Raw genomic sequence first — 15889 nt, forward strand, 5'->3', positions numbered from 1 at the left:
TTCCTCAGGGCGCCGGAGCTGGTGTCCCCTCCCCGCTCGCCCCCCAACCTTCTCGCCTGCGCGCCCCTTCCTTCCGGCCCGAGCCTCACCCGCATGCGGATGTAGCGCAGCCGCAACGCGCGGATTCGTCCCCGGGCCTCGGCTGCCTTGAGAACGCCGAGGAGCCGGTCCTGGCGCGCCCCCGGCGGCTCCCGGGACTGTGTCGCCCACGCGCGCGGGTCGGGCATGCGGCACCCCAGCTCCACGGACTCGCGCGTGAAGATGGAGGCGGCCGCGCCCACGTCCTCCAGCAGGTCACCGAAGAGCAGGTGGCGGTGACGCTGCGCGGGGCTCATGGCCGCCATCCCCTCCAGCGTTAGGGCCCAACCCGGCTTGAGGGGCTGCGCCCTCTTGGCGCGTTCCTCAAGGGACCCCTTTCCGGTTCGCTCCCGCGGGCCGCTGCCCCCAGCCTTCTTCCCTGCTGGCGACTGCATGGCTCGGCTTGGCCCGCCCTGCTGAGGGAAGAGTGAGTCCCCATTGGGCACCTGCCAGCCCCTCTGGCCTGGCCGGGTCCCACCGTGCACCCCCGGCTCTGGCCCTTCTAGATTCCTCCCCGCAGCTGCCCTTAGGCCCAGCGTCTCCAGCCTCAGCACCTTTGCGGGAGCCTAGCACACGTCCTACTCACCCCTGCTGTCAGCCAGACATTTCTGATCCACTGTTAAAGGAGATTCCCTTCCTGCCCACGGCCTGGTTCTCTATCCACTGAGAAAATGCCGAGACCCCTTGAGGTGACCTGCGGCCCTGGCCGAGGGTGGAGAACGCGTTAGGCTTGGCAGACCCTTCTCCACAATTCTGGGACCTTTGATGTGTCCCAGTCCCCCATGTCTGTGGTTGCTGGTCAGTCACCACTGGAATCCCAGGGCCAGGGCTGCTCTACTCCGTCTTGGTGTTAGGGGCCGGAGATGGGAGTGTGTTGCCTTCCCTTTTTGCCCTGGGCAGAAGACTCGTGTCCTTCTGGGAGGGGTGTGTGTGTGAGAGAGAGAGAGAGCGAGCGAGATCCATCTGTCTGTGGGCAGCAGAAGGCAGCATGGACAGTTGCTCCCCTGGATGTGTTCAGGGGAGCCCTGTCCTCCTAGCCTGTGCCCTGCTGGGTCTAGATGGAAGCAGAGCGCAGGGAGGGGATGGGGGGGGGGGAGCACAAGACGGGAGAGGGCAACGCCCCTGGGGGCCCGGCAGGGCTCTTCCCTTCCAAGCCCACAGCGCCTCAGGCTCCAGACCCCCACCGTGGGCCAGAGCCGGAGGCTGTCACCTTCCCCCAACTCATTCTTAGCTACATTGGTCGAGGGGCCGGCTCTTGTCCCCCATCCGTGCACACTCCATACTTTTCTCGCCGTCTGGGGTCTGAGCCTCCAACTGAGCCCTGACTCTCCCGGACTTGTTGACGTGGTTGCCTGGCAACCGGGAGTCCTGCGCTCCCCCAGCACGGCGGGGGCGGGGCTGTCCCTGGGAAGGGAGGGGCGCGGGCTGAGTCAGGGTCCAGGTGCTTGGAGGGCGCCCACATCCGAGGGGCGAAGCGTCGCAGGAGATGACCGGCAGCTTTTCCAGCCCGGGTGCCCTTTCTTTTCTTTCTGGGGAGCCCCAGAGCACTCTTCTGGGGGCTGTGGTCCCAGCTTCCAGGCTGGAGAAGTCTTTGGGGGCTGGTTTTGGGGGCAGAAGGCATAGTAATGAGACCTTCCCGTCTGATACCCGTTCTCTCCTGCAGGACCCAAAAGGGCTCCCACCGCCGCTTTGTTCACAGGGAAGGGAAACTGGGGCGCAGCTCAGGAGGACACCTACCCTCTTCCAGAGCAAGTTTGGAGTCTCAGGGGTCCCGCACGACCGGAGCCAGGTTTTCCTGAACCCTAAATTTCTGGGTCCTGAATCCTATATTTCTGTAATGTATTTGTTAGTGTCATAATATTTCATAACTAATTCATTTCTCAGTTTTTAAATTCTATAATTCATTCGTCCACTCATCAGTTTATTCTAGAATTCATTAATTCAGGGGCCCCTGGGTGACTCAGTTGGTTAAGCATCTGACTTAGCTCATGGTTGGTGAGTTTGACCCCTGCATGAGGCTGTCTGCTGTCAGCACAGAGCCCACTTTGGATCCCGTGTCCCTGCTTGCTCTGTCTCTCTCTCTCTCTCTCTCAAAAAATAAATACAAACATTAAAAAAAAAAACCAACACGTTAGAATTCATTAATTCATGTGCTGGGGCTACAGTTTACGTTAGGCTAAAATTGTTGCATTCAGTCCACAATCCGTTATGGTGCGTGCAGACATCTCCCCTTCATTCATGGACATGTGCCAGGGACAATGATGCCTTTTTGGGAGTTCAGGACCTGCGCCCCTGAGGCAGGAACTGTCCTGTCTTTGGGGTGGGGTCTCAGCTGAGGTTCTGGCCTTTGTGCAGGAGGTTCTTGACTGTCCACTTTGTTTTTGGAAGCTTCCTCTGGCTTCCTGGTGAAAGGGTAAACTATGACTTTGTGCCCCTTTATATCAGAGCCTGCACCAGGCTCCAGGGACCTATCTTCCATCCTTCAGGCCCCCGGGGCTTTGCACAGGCTGCTCCCAGGGTGCTGCCCCTTCCTGCCAGGCATGTGCCTTTGGGGTGTGGTCTGGGTCTTGGGATTCAGCACCAGCCTTGGGGCTTGTTGAAGACACAGGCCTCTGGGATCCAGAAGCAGTAACGGCTCAGGGAGTCTGACGTAGCAGGCCAGACTCTTGACAGGGGCTGCCTCTGGTTCACCTCTGTGCTCCCACCCTGGTGAGTTCTGTGAGACAGAGGATCTGGGCCCTCCTCTCAGCTTCCCAGGTCTGGGCCAGGAGCACTCACAGAAGGGGAGCTGCTTGCTGGCTTCTGGCAATGGAATGCGGTTTATAGGGAGAGTGGGGGCTGCTCTAATGCAAGAAGGGGCTTGTANTTGATACCCCTCCTCCTCAATCCTCGGAGGGCTTGGTGCCCACACAGCTCGCATTCCTGAAAGAAGCTTCTTCTGGCTTCTCCACACACCCTGTGGTTCCCTGGGAACAGGGGAGGGGGATGGAGGTGGTGCTCCCCGGGTGTCTGGGGCCCTGCAACCAGGCAGGTGTCTTCCATCTATTTCTGTGTCCAGGATTCATGTGTTTTTCAAAGGCTGATGGAAATACTGAGATCTAAAAGCATTTTGATTGGTACCAAATGCTGAAAATAAAACTCCAAAATAAAATTTAAAAGTTTATTAAATGACTACAAAATTTAATATTATATTGAAAATATACAACTCAGTTCTTTTGTTGCCATATATAAATATTATAAAGTTAAAATCACACAAAATAATTTATTATGATGAAACTCACAGTTGATAAAATCCTTTCACTTTTTTTTAGGGGCACCTGGTGGCTCAGTTGGTTACGCGTCCCACTCTTGGTCTTGGCTCAGGTCATGATCTCACAGTTTGAGGGTTCAAGTCCTGTGCTATCAGCGTGAAGCCTGCTTGGGATCCCCCCTCTCTCTCTCTCTCTCTCTCTCTCTGCTCCTCCCTCGCTTGTTCTCTCTCTCTCTCTCTCTGCTCCTCCCTTGCTTGTGCTTGTGTGCATGTGCACGCTCTTTCTCAAAAAAAAAAAAAAGGATGAATAAACTTAATAAAAAGCCCTTGTGGGCATCTGGGTGGCTCACTGGGTGGCGGGCTCTTGATTTCAGGTCAGGTCATGATCTCTGATGACCCCACTGAGCGTGGAGCCTGTTTGAGATTCTCCTCTCTCTGCCCTTCCCTGCTTGTGTATGCACTTTCTCAAAATAAATAAACTTAAAAGAAAAAGTTCTTTCACTTTTTTAAATGTTTAATTTATTTTTGAGAGAGAGATAGAGACAGTGAGAGCAGGGGAGGGTCAGAGAGAGAGGGAGACACAGAATCTGAAGCAGCTCCAGGCTCTGAGCTGTCAGCCCAGAGCCCGATGTGGGGCTCGAACCCACGAACTCTGAGAACATGACCTGAGCTGGAGTCGGACGCTTAACCGACTGAGCCACCCAGGTGCCCCATCCTTTCACTTTTAAGAAAAAGTCCTTTCACTTTTAATTTAAAAAATTTTAAAGATTTATTTATTTTTGAGAGAGAGTATAAATGGGGAAGGGACAGAAAGAGAGAGACAGAAGAGCTGAAGCAGGCTCTGTGCTGACAGCAGTGAGCCCTGCATGGGGCTTGAACTCACAAATCATGAGATCATGATCTGAACCAAAGCCTGATACTCAGCCAACTGAGCCACCCAGGTGCCCGTCTTTTGCTGTTTAACAGCACAGATGACCTGGGGACTGAACTCCCCCGGGGCAGCTGTTCCGTGTTAGGCTTCTGGTGACGACGCTTGGCTTCCTGTGCTGAGCCCAGGGGCAGCGAAGCACGTGGGTTGGAGGGAAGCAGACAGCATGCCTGCCCGAGGCCATGAGTGCTGGCGTGTCTGGGCTCTGACTCACCGGGCAAGAGTGAGGTGCACTTGCCCCGCTTTGTGGTGGAAATCTCTCTGGAACCAGGTCCTGCCACAAATGCCCGTGACTCCTGAGTGTAGCCCAGGCAGCTGTGACCACGATTTGTGGACGTGCATTCTGTGCTGTCATTTGTGTAAGCTGTGTGCCTTGGGCTGCCCCCGCTGTCCCCGTGTGTTTTGTCTCGCCTGCATACGACGCGAGTTTGGGGCCATCCTGCTTTGCTTTGACACCAGTGCTCTCTCACATAACATGTCCCCTGCTGTCCCACGTGTGACATATGTGTCTCTGTGTCTTACTCTGCCTGCGCAGGGGCCATGTCCTCGGTGCTCCCAGCTCCCTTTGTGGGAGCCTTTTAGGGTCCAGGGCTGGGCCGCTGTCACCCCCAAGAGTATAGTCAGCATTCCAGCCTGACCCCCCACGGGCCAGGTGACCAAGCCTGTCCTTCGGCTGAGACTATGCCTGTGAGGGGCCAGGTATCTGCTTCCAGCTGTCCTTCGTGCCGGGTGTACTCTCATGGGATACCTTTCCAGAGTAGCGTCACAGTCCTCTCTTCCCCTAGGCTGAGCTGGGGGGGCAGCTGAAAGTCGTTATGAAATGAGCTCTGTGGGCCGGCGAGCAGGCAGGTGCACACGGGCAGCTGGGGCAGGAGGGGTTGGGATTGGCTGCTCAGACCTCAGCGAGCCCGGCTGGGGGAGGCTGCAGGCAGCCGAGCGCAGCCTCTTTGAGTTCCTGCCCCGGCCGGGCTCCTGAGGTCTGCAGGGTCATCCTTCAGGCTTCACCTGGAGAGTGTGGTGCACGTGTGTGTCCGCTGGGTGTCTGAAAGCCTTGATCTGTGTGGCTGCATGCTCTGTCCTGTCTACTCATGTGCCTTGATAGCACGTTGGTGTGGTTCACATGTGTGCGGCCTGTGTGTTTATGCCTCCCGGTGTCTGTGCATTTCTAAGCATGAACCTGTGTTTGTGTGTTCACTTGTGTGCCTGTTCGGGTGTCTCTGTGTTTGCAGGCACATGAGCCTGTGTGTCCCTGTGTGTCCTGAGTGTCTCTGTGGATGTGCCCCCTGTCTCCACACGTGTCCCTGAGTCAGCTGCAGTAAAGATGCAGAGATAAGTCCTGGGGGACAGCTTGGGATGCCGAGTCCTGGGGCATCTGCCTGCTCTGTCCTCTCCTGATTTGCTGGGTATCCTAGCGACGCTGCTGCCAGTCGCCTAGCAACCAGGTCCCCATCCTTGGAGACGGATGCTCCAAGCAGGGTCTGGGCTATGTGAGCAGAGCCTGTGCGGGAAGAATGGCCCCATGATTGCAAGGCTGGTAGCTGAGCTGAGGGGTCTCCCACATGGCATGTGACCTCAGTGCTGGGAAGGAGGCAGCCCCACTGGAGCCCTTCAGCTGCATGGGTGCTGGGGGCCCAGACTGTGATGGACTGATGCTCGGATGTTGCCCTGGGGCCCTGCTGTGGCAGAGATGCCCTTGGTGTGTCTTAAAGCAGCAGATGGATCTGGGTTTGAACCCTGTCTCTGCCACTTTGACAGCTGGCTTCACACCTCTGAGGCTTAATGCTCCTGTCTGCACAAAGGTGATGCTGATGGCAAGGAGCCAGTGTGATGGGGATAGATGAGCTCATGTTCGTGATGGACCTGCGGGGCACACAGCAGGCACACAGGGTGCACAGTAGAGTCTAGGCATCCGTGTGTCTACAAGGCTCTTGATCCACTTGGGGCTGGCTGGGCAGGGGCACTGCTGTGTATCCACCCACCCACCTATCGGCCTGCTGGAGCCCAGCTGAGGGTGCCGTCCTGGGCACAGAGTGCCAACCAAGGCTGGTCTGAGCCCATCCAAGGCTATGTCTCTGAGTGTGAGACAAGCCCCCATGTCTGTCCCGGTCTATGCATGCATCTACCTGAGTCTCCATCCCATGTGTCGGTTCTGTCTCTGTTCCATGTCTTTGTGTGTCCTTGTGTATGTGTCTGCCACTAGTGCCTGTGCCCAAGTCCCTGTGCGTCCTTGTGTGTATGTCTGTGCCCGGACTCAGTTCCCGAGTGCATCTGTGTCTCTGTGCCCACGTGTCGGAGCCCGTCTCCGTCGTTCATCTCTAAGTGTGTGCCCTGGTCCTTCAGTCTGTCCCCATCCCTTCCCTGCGGCCCCCTCCTCCAGCCTGCGTGGCCCCTCCCTCTCAGGAGCAGCAGTCTCCTCCCCATCCCCCAGCTCCGCGCTAGGCTGCTGCGTCTGGTCTGGCAGCTACAGAGAGGAGCAGCTGCCGCTGCCGCAGCCCTGTCCGGATCTGGCGCCGAGGGGCCTGGGACCCTAGCCCTGCTCTGCCAACGCATCCCCACAGGCTTGGCTCCCCCGGAGGCTGCTAAGGTAAGGCCTAAGCCACAGGGGGTCGGGTGTGGACAGACTGCAGCTCTCAGGCAGGACTGGGGAGGGGTGGGAGGAAGCCGTGTGCTCAGTCGGCCTGGGTCGTGTGTTCCAGGTGTTTCTGGGTATGTCTCCGACCCTCTTGTGTGTGCATGAGGTCAGGTTTGGACATCTCTGTGTGTGATGTGTGCACACGGGTGGCTGTGTGTCCGTCCGTGAGTCCCTGTGGGTGGACACGTGTCCCGGTGTGTAACTACATCCACACACCCCACGTGGGAGTCTGCAAGTCAAAGGAGACTCACATGCCTCTCTGTGTGTTCCTGTCTGTGCACACATGTCTGCTTGTCTCCATTGTTTGTGTGGATGTATGGCTCTGCGTCTGTGGCTGCCTGTGTGTGAGTGTATGTGGGGGGGGCCACGTGCCTTCTGGGCTGCACACACTGTGCTCAGAGGCCTCAGCTGGGTAGGTGCTGGGTGCTGTGGTCATGTGTCCCTGTCTTCTCCTAGGTACCAAGTGGCTTTGCACGCAGGGAGGTGGCATGGAGTCCCTCTTCCCAGCCCCATTCTGGGAGGTCCTCTACGGCAGCCACCTGCAGGGCAACCTGTCCCTCCTGAGCCCCAACCACAGTCTGCTGCCTCCCAGCCTGCTGCTCAATGCCAGCCATGGCACTTTCCTGCCCCTTGGGCTCAAGGTCACCATCGTGGGGCTTTACCTGGCTGTCTGCATTGGGGGACTGCTGGGGAACTGCCTCGTCATGTATGTCATCCTCAGGTAGGCTGGGGACCTGCCAAGGCCCCCTACTGGTGGGTCCCACAGCACTGCAGAGGGGAAACTGAGGCAGGGAGCTGTTTTTTTTTTGTTGTTGTTGTTTTGTTTTGTTTTGTTTTGTTTTTTTGAGATTCGGCAGGTAGAGATTCCTCACTTTTCCTATTCAATTTCTGGTCATCCTGTCGGGCAGGGTCAGGGTCAGGGTCAGTCCTGAGGTCCTGGATGCTCCAAGTCCTCAGGGTTGGGGCACCGGACTAGGGGGAAAGGGAGAGGCAAGGGTCAGCCCTGCTCACCTCAGGCCTGATGGTGGACAGAGGGTGCAGCCGTGCCCCAGACAGATCGTCACCCTGACTCCTGACAGGTAACACTCCCGGATCTGAGCTGCGGGCCAGGCTTCTGGCCAAGCCATGGTGTGAGGCTCTCCTGGATCTCTGGGAGGCAGCTCTCGCCAGCCTGTTTCAGGGCCTGGGCTGAGGCAGGTGCCCGAAGCCCCTTGCCTTCAGCTCTCAGCGTCGTGTTCACTGCTGCTGTCTGGGCTGACTCCAGCATCTGTTTGTGCTTAGAGTGGGAAAGCCCACGTAGTCAAGAGGGTTGGGTGGGTGTGCAGGAGGGGTCCATTGTAGGGGGACCATGTGGGGACGGTGTGGGGGGGACAGTGTGAGGACGTGCATGTGTCTGTGTGTGTTCATGTGTATACACACATGCCCAAGCATGTACAGACATGTGCGCACACAAAAGTGCAAATGCACGCATGTAGGAGTGCACACAAGTGTGAGCACATATACGTGTGTGTGCCGGTGTACCTGTATGTGTAAGCGTGTGTGCACATGAGTCAGTGTGCTGTGTGTACATGTATGCATGCGTGCATGTGTACTTTAAAGCTGCATATGCATGTATGGCATATACACACACGTGTGTACATGTACATATGGAGGCACAAGTGTGTACATGCACGCACGAGTGTGTACATACACCCACGAGTGTGTGCATGTATGGTTGTCACATGCCCACACAGGCGCTGGGAGGGGCAGCCGGCTGTGCCCAGTGCTGAGCCCCAGGGCACTGGACTCACAGAAGTGGCCTTTGTGGCTGGAGAGTGTGTTGTGGGTGAGAAGCGCAGCAACCAGGGGTGGTCTTTTTGTTTGTTTGTTTTGTTTTGTTTTGTTTTGTTTATTTTGAGAGGGAGAGCAAACCTGACACGGGGCTAGAACTCACAAACTGTGAGATCATGACCTGAGCTGAATTTGGATGCTTCGCTGACTGAGCCGCCGAGGCACCCTGGGGTGGTCTTAATCACCCTTCCTGTCGTCACTTCTCTGGATTGCTCTTCTGCACTGAGGCGACAGAACTCTCAGAGCCACATCCTGATTAGAGCAGGCAGGGAAGCTTGTCTTGCCCATAGCAGTTCCCAGAGAGACTGATGTGTGGGGACTGGCCTGAGGATTAGCACAGTGTATTTTGAGCTGATGGACTGGGGTGCACTGCCTCTGGAGTCAGGGACCCCCGGCTCCAAGTCCTGCTCTTTAGAAAAAAAAAACCAACACATTTTTTTAACGTTTTTAATTTTTGAGAGACAGAACATGGGAGGGGGAGGGGCAGAGAGAGAGGGAGACACAGAACCTGAAGCAGGCTCCAGGCTCTGAGCTGTCAGCACAGAGCCCGATGCAGGGCTCAAACTCATGAACCTCGAGATCATGACCTGAGCCTGAGTCAGACACTCAACTGAGCCACCCAGGCGCCCCAAGTCCTGCTCTTTTTAAGCTACTTTATTTTTTAGAGCAGCTTTAGGTTCACAGCAAGATTCAGAGGAAGGTACAGTGATTGCCCATATACCTCTGCCCCCCAACATGCATAGTCTCCCCTGTAATCTACATCTCCACCAGAGTAGTACATTTATACTTAGTTACAAGTCAGTTTTACAATTGAACCTATGTTAACACATCATAATCACCCAAAGTCCATAGTTTACATTCTGGTTAACTCTTAGTATTGTATATCCTATGGGTTTTGACATGTACCTACCATGTAACATTACACAGAATAGTTTCACCGCCCTAAAAACCTTCTGTGCTCTGCCCGTTCATCCCTCCTCACCTTACTCCCCCCACCCCCCGGAAACCACTGATATTTGTATTGTCTCCATGGTTTTGCCTTTTCTAGAGTGGTATGTAGTTGGAATCATACAGTGTGTGGCTTCTCATACTGGCCTTCTTTCACTGAGTAATATGCACTCAAGGTTCTTCTAGGTCTTTTCATGTCTTAAAACTTTTTTTTATATTTATTCATTTTTGAGAGACAGAGAGAGACAGAGGGTGAGCAGAGGAGGGGCAGAGAGGGAAGGAGACACGATCTGAAGCAGGCTCCAGGCTCTGAGCTGTCAGCACAGAGACCGCCGCGGGGCTTGAACTCACAAACCGTGAGATCGTGACCTGAGCTGAAGTCCGACGCTCAACCAACTGAGCCACCCAGGTGCCCCTAGGACTTTTCATGTCTTAATAGCTCATGTCTTTTTATCACTAAATAATATTCCATTTTCTGGATCTACCACAGTTTACTAATCCATCACCTACTGAAGGACATCTTGGTTGCTTCCAAGTTTTGACAATTGTGAATAAAACTATATAACAGCTATAAACATCTGTGTGCAGGTTTTTATGCAGATACAAGTTTTCAACAACTTTGGGTAAACATCGAGGCGTGTGATTGCTGGATCCTATGGTAAGAGTATGTTTAGTTTTGTAAGAAACCACCGAACTGTGTTCCAAAGTGGCTGCATCATTTTGCATTCCTGCCAGCAACGAGTGGGAGCTCCCACTGCCCCACCCCCTCACCAGCATTTGGGGTCAGTGTTCTAGATTTTGCTTGTTCTAAGAGGTGTGTAGTAGTATCATTCTTGTTTTCACTGGCGGGGTGTCTTTTAAAGTCTTTGTTTTCTTATTGTTGAGTTTTAAGACTTCTTGTGTATTCTGGACAGCAGTCCTGTATCACGCGTGTCTCGGGCACGTCTTTCCTCCTGTCTGTGGCTCATCCTCTAGTTCTCTTGATCCTCTCTGTTTTTTTACCAGCTCTTTTCAAGGCCACTTGGATCCGCTGAGCCTAAGGGTCCTCCTGTATACAGTGGGGATCAAAACAGCATTTTTGAAATTTAAATGAGATAAAATCCACGTGAGAGCTTGGCAAAGGTGTCTGCTATTGTGGTCACTATTGGTGTTATTTGGTCATAATTAAGGCCTGTTTGTGCTTATTTCTAATCCTGCTCTGAGTGGCAGAACTGAACCCCAGATTCCCTATGGCAGTTTAAGTTAAGGGGACACTGGTGTTCCTGATGACAGGGACATCTAACACTGTCACCACCACCACCTCTACTACCTCCATCGTCACCACGACCATCACTGCTGCTTCCGTCACCACAAGGACCACCTCCAGCACCACCACAACCACGACAATTGTCACCTCCTCTGCCATCACCATAGCTATCACCTCCACCACCACCTCAACCACCACCACCATAATCAGCACCACCACCACCACGGTTACCACAACCAGCACCACCACAGCCATAATTACCACAATTACGGCCACCACCACCACTACAACTATAATTACCACCGCCACCCCCCAAATTAATACCACCACCACCACCACAATTATTGCCGCTGCAACCATAATTACTACCACCACTACCACCACAGTGACCACCATCACCACAATTAACACCTTCACCACCACCACTTCAAACACCACCACCGTAATTACCACCACCACCACTAAATTACCACCACCATCACTACTATAATTACCATCTTCACCATGACCACCACCACCATAATTACCACCATCACCACAATGATTACCACTACCACAGCCATGATTACCATCACCACCACCACCATATATTACCCCTTCTACCACCATCACCACCACAATTACCAGCACCACCACCACCATCACCATTATTACCACCTCTGCCACTACCACTATAATTATCTCCACCATCATCACCACAATTACCACCTCCATTGCCATCATCATAACTATTAATTCATTCAACAAATATTTATTTATTTTAATATTTTAAACAAGTTTACTTATTTTGAGAGGGACAGAGACAGTGCAAGTGGGGGAGGGGCAAAGAGAGAGGAGAGAGAGAATCTCAAGCAATCTCTGCACTGTCAGCGCAGAGCTTGATGCGGGGCTCAAACCCATGAAGCCATGAGATCGTGACCTGAGCCGAAACCAAGAGTTGCACGCTTAAACAACTGAGCCACCCAGGCACCCCTATTTATTATTTTTAAAAATGTCTATTTATTTTTAAGAGAGAGAGAGAAAGAGAGAATGAATGGGGGAGGGACAGAGAGTGGGGGACAGAGGGTCCCAAACAGGCTCTGTGCCGACAGCAGTGAGCCTGACGTGGAGCTCAAATTCATGAACCATGAGAGTGACCTGTGCCAAAGTCAGACACTCAACTGACCGAGCCCCCCAGGCGCCCCATTCAACAGATATTTATTAAAGAGCTATAATGTCGGGGCGCCTGGGTGGCTTAGTCGGTTAAGCGTCCGACTTTCGCTCAGGTCATGATCTCGCGGTTCGTGGGTTCGAGCCCCGCGTCGGGCTCTGTGCTGACTGCCAGCTCAGAGCCTGGAGCCTGTTTCAGTCTGTGACTCCCTCTCTCTCTGACCCTCCCCTGCTCTTGCTGTCTCTCTCTCTCTCTCTTCTATAAATAAATAAAAAAAACATTAAAAAATAAATAAATAAAGAGCTATAATGTCCCCAGACCTGTCCCTTGGCTACAGCCAGCTCTTGTTAGCACACCTCCCGTTCCCGTCACCACTTCCTGTCTCTATGGCTCGACCACAACATGCACTGGGAAGGCCTTTGATGTGCTTTACCGAGGACGTGCTGAGACAGAGGAGCCCTTAGGAACCTCTGTGTGCCTAGGGCCGACACTGTAGTCCGTGAAGTGTCTTCAGGAAGACTTGAAAGGAAGGGAGGAGGACTGGTTCTTTTTCTTTTTCTTAAGATTCTTACCCCTTTGCTCCCCTGTGGAGTCACAGATGTGCTCTGCTACCCGACACACCCAACTTCCCCAAAGACCAGTCTTTGGGTTTGGAGCCCTTTGTGTGTGCCAGAAGCACAGTCTGTGGCCTGAGTACCTTGCACCGGGCCTGGGAGCCTGCATTCTAACAGGGGTCTCAGGGCGGGTGCTCCTGGTAGTGGCAACAAGAGAGGCCCCTGGGCCTCTGCTGCTGGGCCCGGCCAGAGTGGCCAGGCAGGGTCTTCCTTTCCCCTGTGCTCCCTGCAGACACACCAAGATGAAGACAGCCACCAACATCTACATCTTTAACCTGGCCCTGGCGGACACTTTGGTGCTGCTGACGCTGCCCTTCCAGGGCACAGATGTCCTCCTGGGCTTCTGGCCATTTGGAAATGCCCTGTGCAAGACAGTCATTGCCATCGACTACTACAACATGTTTACCAGCACCTTCACACTGACCGCCATGAGCGTGGACCGCTACGTAGCCATCTGCCACCCCATCCGCGCTCTTGACGTCCGGACGTCCAGCAAGGCCCAGGCTGTCAACGTGGCCATCTGGGCTTTGGCGTCTGTTGTCGGTGTTCCCGTCGCCATCATGGGCTCGGCACAGGTCGAGGACGAAGGTCAGTGGGGTGGCACCCCTCCCCAGTGCTGGTGTCTACGGGCTCCCAGAGGGTCCTTCCTGGTTTGCCCACCCTGACCCTGCTTTTCTCCCTGCAGAGATTGAGTGTCTGGTGGAGATCCCCACCCCACAGCACTACTGGGGCCCCGTGTTTGCCATTTGCATCTTCCTCTTTTCCTTCATCATTCCCGTGCTCATCATCTCCATCTGCTACAGCCTCATGATCCGGCGGCTGCGTGGCGTGCGCCTGCTGTCCGGTTCCCGGGAGAAGGACCGGAACCTGAGGCGCATTACGCGGCTGGTGCTGGTGGTGGTGGCGGTGTTCGTGGGCTGCTGGACGCCTGTCCAGGTCTTCGTGTTGGTCCAAGGGCTGGGTGTCCAGCCGGGCAGTGAGACCGCAGTGGCTATTCTGCGCTTCTGCACAGCCCTTGGCTACGTCAACAGCTGCCTTAACCCCATCCTCTATGCTTTCTTGGACGAGAATTTCAAGGCCTGCTTCCGAAAGTTCTGCTGTGCTCCTGCCCTGCGCCGGGAGATGCAGGTGTCTGACCGTGTGCGCAGCATTGCCAAGGATGTCGCCCTCGCCTGCAAGACCTCGGAGACAGTACCTCGGCCCGCATGACTAGGCGTGGACCTGCCCATGGTGCCTGTCAGCCCACAGAGCCCGTCAACGCCCAATACGGAGCTCACCCAGGTCACTGCTCTCTAGGCTGACACCAACCTGAGCCCTGAGCATTGCCAGACTCACAGGCTTCACTGCGGCTTCAGAGGGCACAGTGGCATCATGGGACAGGTCAGACTAAAGCTGCCTTCCTGGTGCAGGGTGGAGAGGGGACACAGGGACCCACCAGTGAGCGTGTGTGACCAGAGCCCACGCCAATTTTCCTGTGCTTCGTGGGACTCTTCTGGCCTCTCCCCTGCTGCACCCTGTGCGCTCTTGGTACGCACACACCTGGAGGCGAAAGAGCAGCGTGCGCATCCTTTGCCCCCTGTGCTGCGTGCTGTGTGGAGCCCTGCAGCATCTCCCTGGGGCAGCAGGACGGGCCTGGACCCGCCCCGAGGGCTGGCAGCCATCTGTGGGCAGTGGGGCTTGGAGCTGCTGATATGAACTTGCCTGTGCCTCAACTGCTCCCCTTCTCATCCCCCACCCTGCCTCTGAGAGGCTTCTCAGAGAGGCTTTTCCCTCCAGAAGTGCAAAGAACTATGAGCCTCAGATGTGGCTGTCCGGGTGTGCAGAGGCGGCTCGGAAGCTTGGTGGGCTGCTTGATCACCTCAGGCCACTCTGTCTTTTTACAAATGTCTTCTTTAGAAAAATTTTTTTTTCTCTTTAGAGAGAGAGAGAACACAAGTGGGGGAGAGGGGCAGAGGGGGAGAAAGAGAGAATCCCGATTCAGGCTCGGTGCAGAGCCCGACATTGGGCTCAATCCCTCCACCCCAGGACCATGACCCAAGCTGAATCAAGAGTTAGTGGCTCAGCTAACTGAACCGCCCAGCCCTGTGTCCCTGCTCTTGGCTGCTCGGTGGAGAGGGCTCTGACATGCTCTGGCCGGAGGGCTGTGTGTCCTCCCTGGCTCTCTTGAAATCAGAGGTCAGCAGCTATGCAGCTGGCAGGACCCTGTGCCATGTCTGGATCCTGGTGGCCTTGGAGGAGGAGAGGCAGTGGGGATGGGTTCTTCTCAGCCCCTCCCCCCACCAAGCGACGGACCCCTGCTTCATTTACAAGCCTCTAGGGGTCTGCGGGGCAGGCCTGAGCTTCCTGCTGCCAGGACTTGTCTCACGTGGTGCGGGGCCGTACTGTATCGTATGGCTTCACATTCCGAGCTGGTATAAGGGGTGGGGCTCGACAGGGCCTGCTTGAGCCAAGTGCGGGGACTGTCTGGCTGTGGGGACACTGGAGGGGAGGGTGTCTCCCTGCTGTTGTCACCAGGGAAGCACCTGCCCTGGCCTGCAGATGGAAGCTGCAGTTCGGTGACTTTGCAAACACTCTTCCTGCAGAGAAACCATTGAAATACCCCCAGCACTGGAAAGACTATTCTGCCTCCACCTGTGAGCTGAGCTGCAGCCCTCAGCCAGGTGACCTCAAGCACCTGCAAAGAACAGGGAGCACCGACTTTGGGTGGGCTTCTCCTGCCTCCGAAAGCCCCGGCCCTGTGGGGTTGCTCCTTGGGGCGTGTGTGGAGCTGGGCTGGCTGCAGTGGGGGGTTCTGGAGATGGGGGCTGCCTCTGCTGGGGCACTGTCATGCCAAGGCTGCAAGATTTGTGAATCTGGGCTGGTGTAACGTGTATCTTCATGTATGTATGCATGTGACAAGCATGATTTCCCCTACATGTAACCAACCCTGATGGTGCCTCCAGGCGTCGTGGAGGCCATAATAAACCCAGGCCCACGGAGCAGGTGTTTTTGATCCCCGTGGAGTGGGGCTTTTGGGGCGATGAGTCCTTCCACCTCCTCTGTGCCCCTCACCTGGCTGGGCTCTGGAGACAGTGACTTTGAGAAGGGAGGTGAGAGCTCACGACGCCCTGGAGGTCTCTTACCTTGTCTTCTCCCTGAACAACTGACTACTGCCCTGGCCGCTAGAGGTTCCCTGTGGATCCAGTGTGTGTGGGGTGCTCTTCCCACCTGGGT

The 15889-nt window shown here is 55.1% G+C and overlaps 2 protein-coding genes across 4 annotated transcripts in view; one reads left to right on the top strand and one right to left on the bottom strand.

Annotated features, from left to right (window-relative positions):
• LKAAEAR1 (LKAAEAR motif containing 1) overlaps nucleotides 1–1427 on the bottom strand; it is a 1757-nt gene extending 330 nt beyond the window's left edge. Inside the window, exons 1-4 of the mRNA XM_077756890.1 lie at nucleotides 1362–1427; nucleotides 665–780; nucleotides 90–491; nucleotides 1–3 (exon numbers count right to left, since the gene is read on the bottom strand). The exon at nucleotides 1–3 is cut by the window's left edge and continues 135 nt beyond it. Of these exons, the coding sequence (XP_077613016.1) occupies nucleotides 1–3; nucleotides 90–473 (387 nt within the window). The 5' untranslated portion in view covers nucleotides 474–491; nucleotides 665–780; nucleotides 1362–1427. The remainder of the gene's footprint in view (nucleotides 4–89; nucleotides 492–664; nucleotides 781–1361) is intronic.
• Nucleotides 1428–6738: 5311 nt separating this feature from the next.
• Nucleotides 6739–15654, top strand: OPRL1 (opioid related nociceptin receptor 1). 3 transcript variants are annotated; one of them, XM_077756800.1, is made up of 4 exons: nucleotides 6739–6840; nucleotides 7345–7609; nucleotides 12909–13264; nucleotides 13362–15654. In XM_077756800.1, exons 2-4 carry the CDS (start codon nucleotides 7377–7379, stop codon nucleotides 13883–13885), a joined length of 1113 nt encoding a protein of 370 aa, XP_077612926.1. In that variant the 5' UTR covers nucleotides 6739–6840; nucleotides 7345–7376; the 3' UTR covers nucleotides 13886–15654. The 3 variants fall into 3 exon arrangements, with proteins under 3 accessions (XP_077612926.1, XP_077612927.1, XP_077612928.1); XM_077756801.1 differs by lacking the exon at nucleotides 7345–7609; XM_077756802.1 differs by lacking the exon at nucleotides 6739–6840 and having other exon boundaries at nucleotides 7431–7619; nucleotides 12891–13264.
• Nucleotides 15655–15889: the final 235 nt, after the last annotated feature.

Source organism: Crocuta crocuta, unplaced genomic scaffold, assembly GCF_008692635.1.
Source record: "Crocuta crocuta isolate KB4526 unplaced genomic scaffold, BGI_CrCroc_1.0 scaffold613, whole genome shotgun sequence".
Classification (NCBI taxonomy): domain Eukaryota; kingdom Metazoa; phylum Chordata; class Mammalia; order Carnivora; family Hyaenidae; genus Crocuta; species Crocuta crocuta.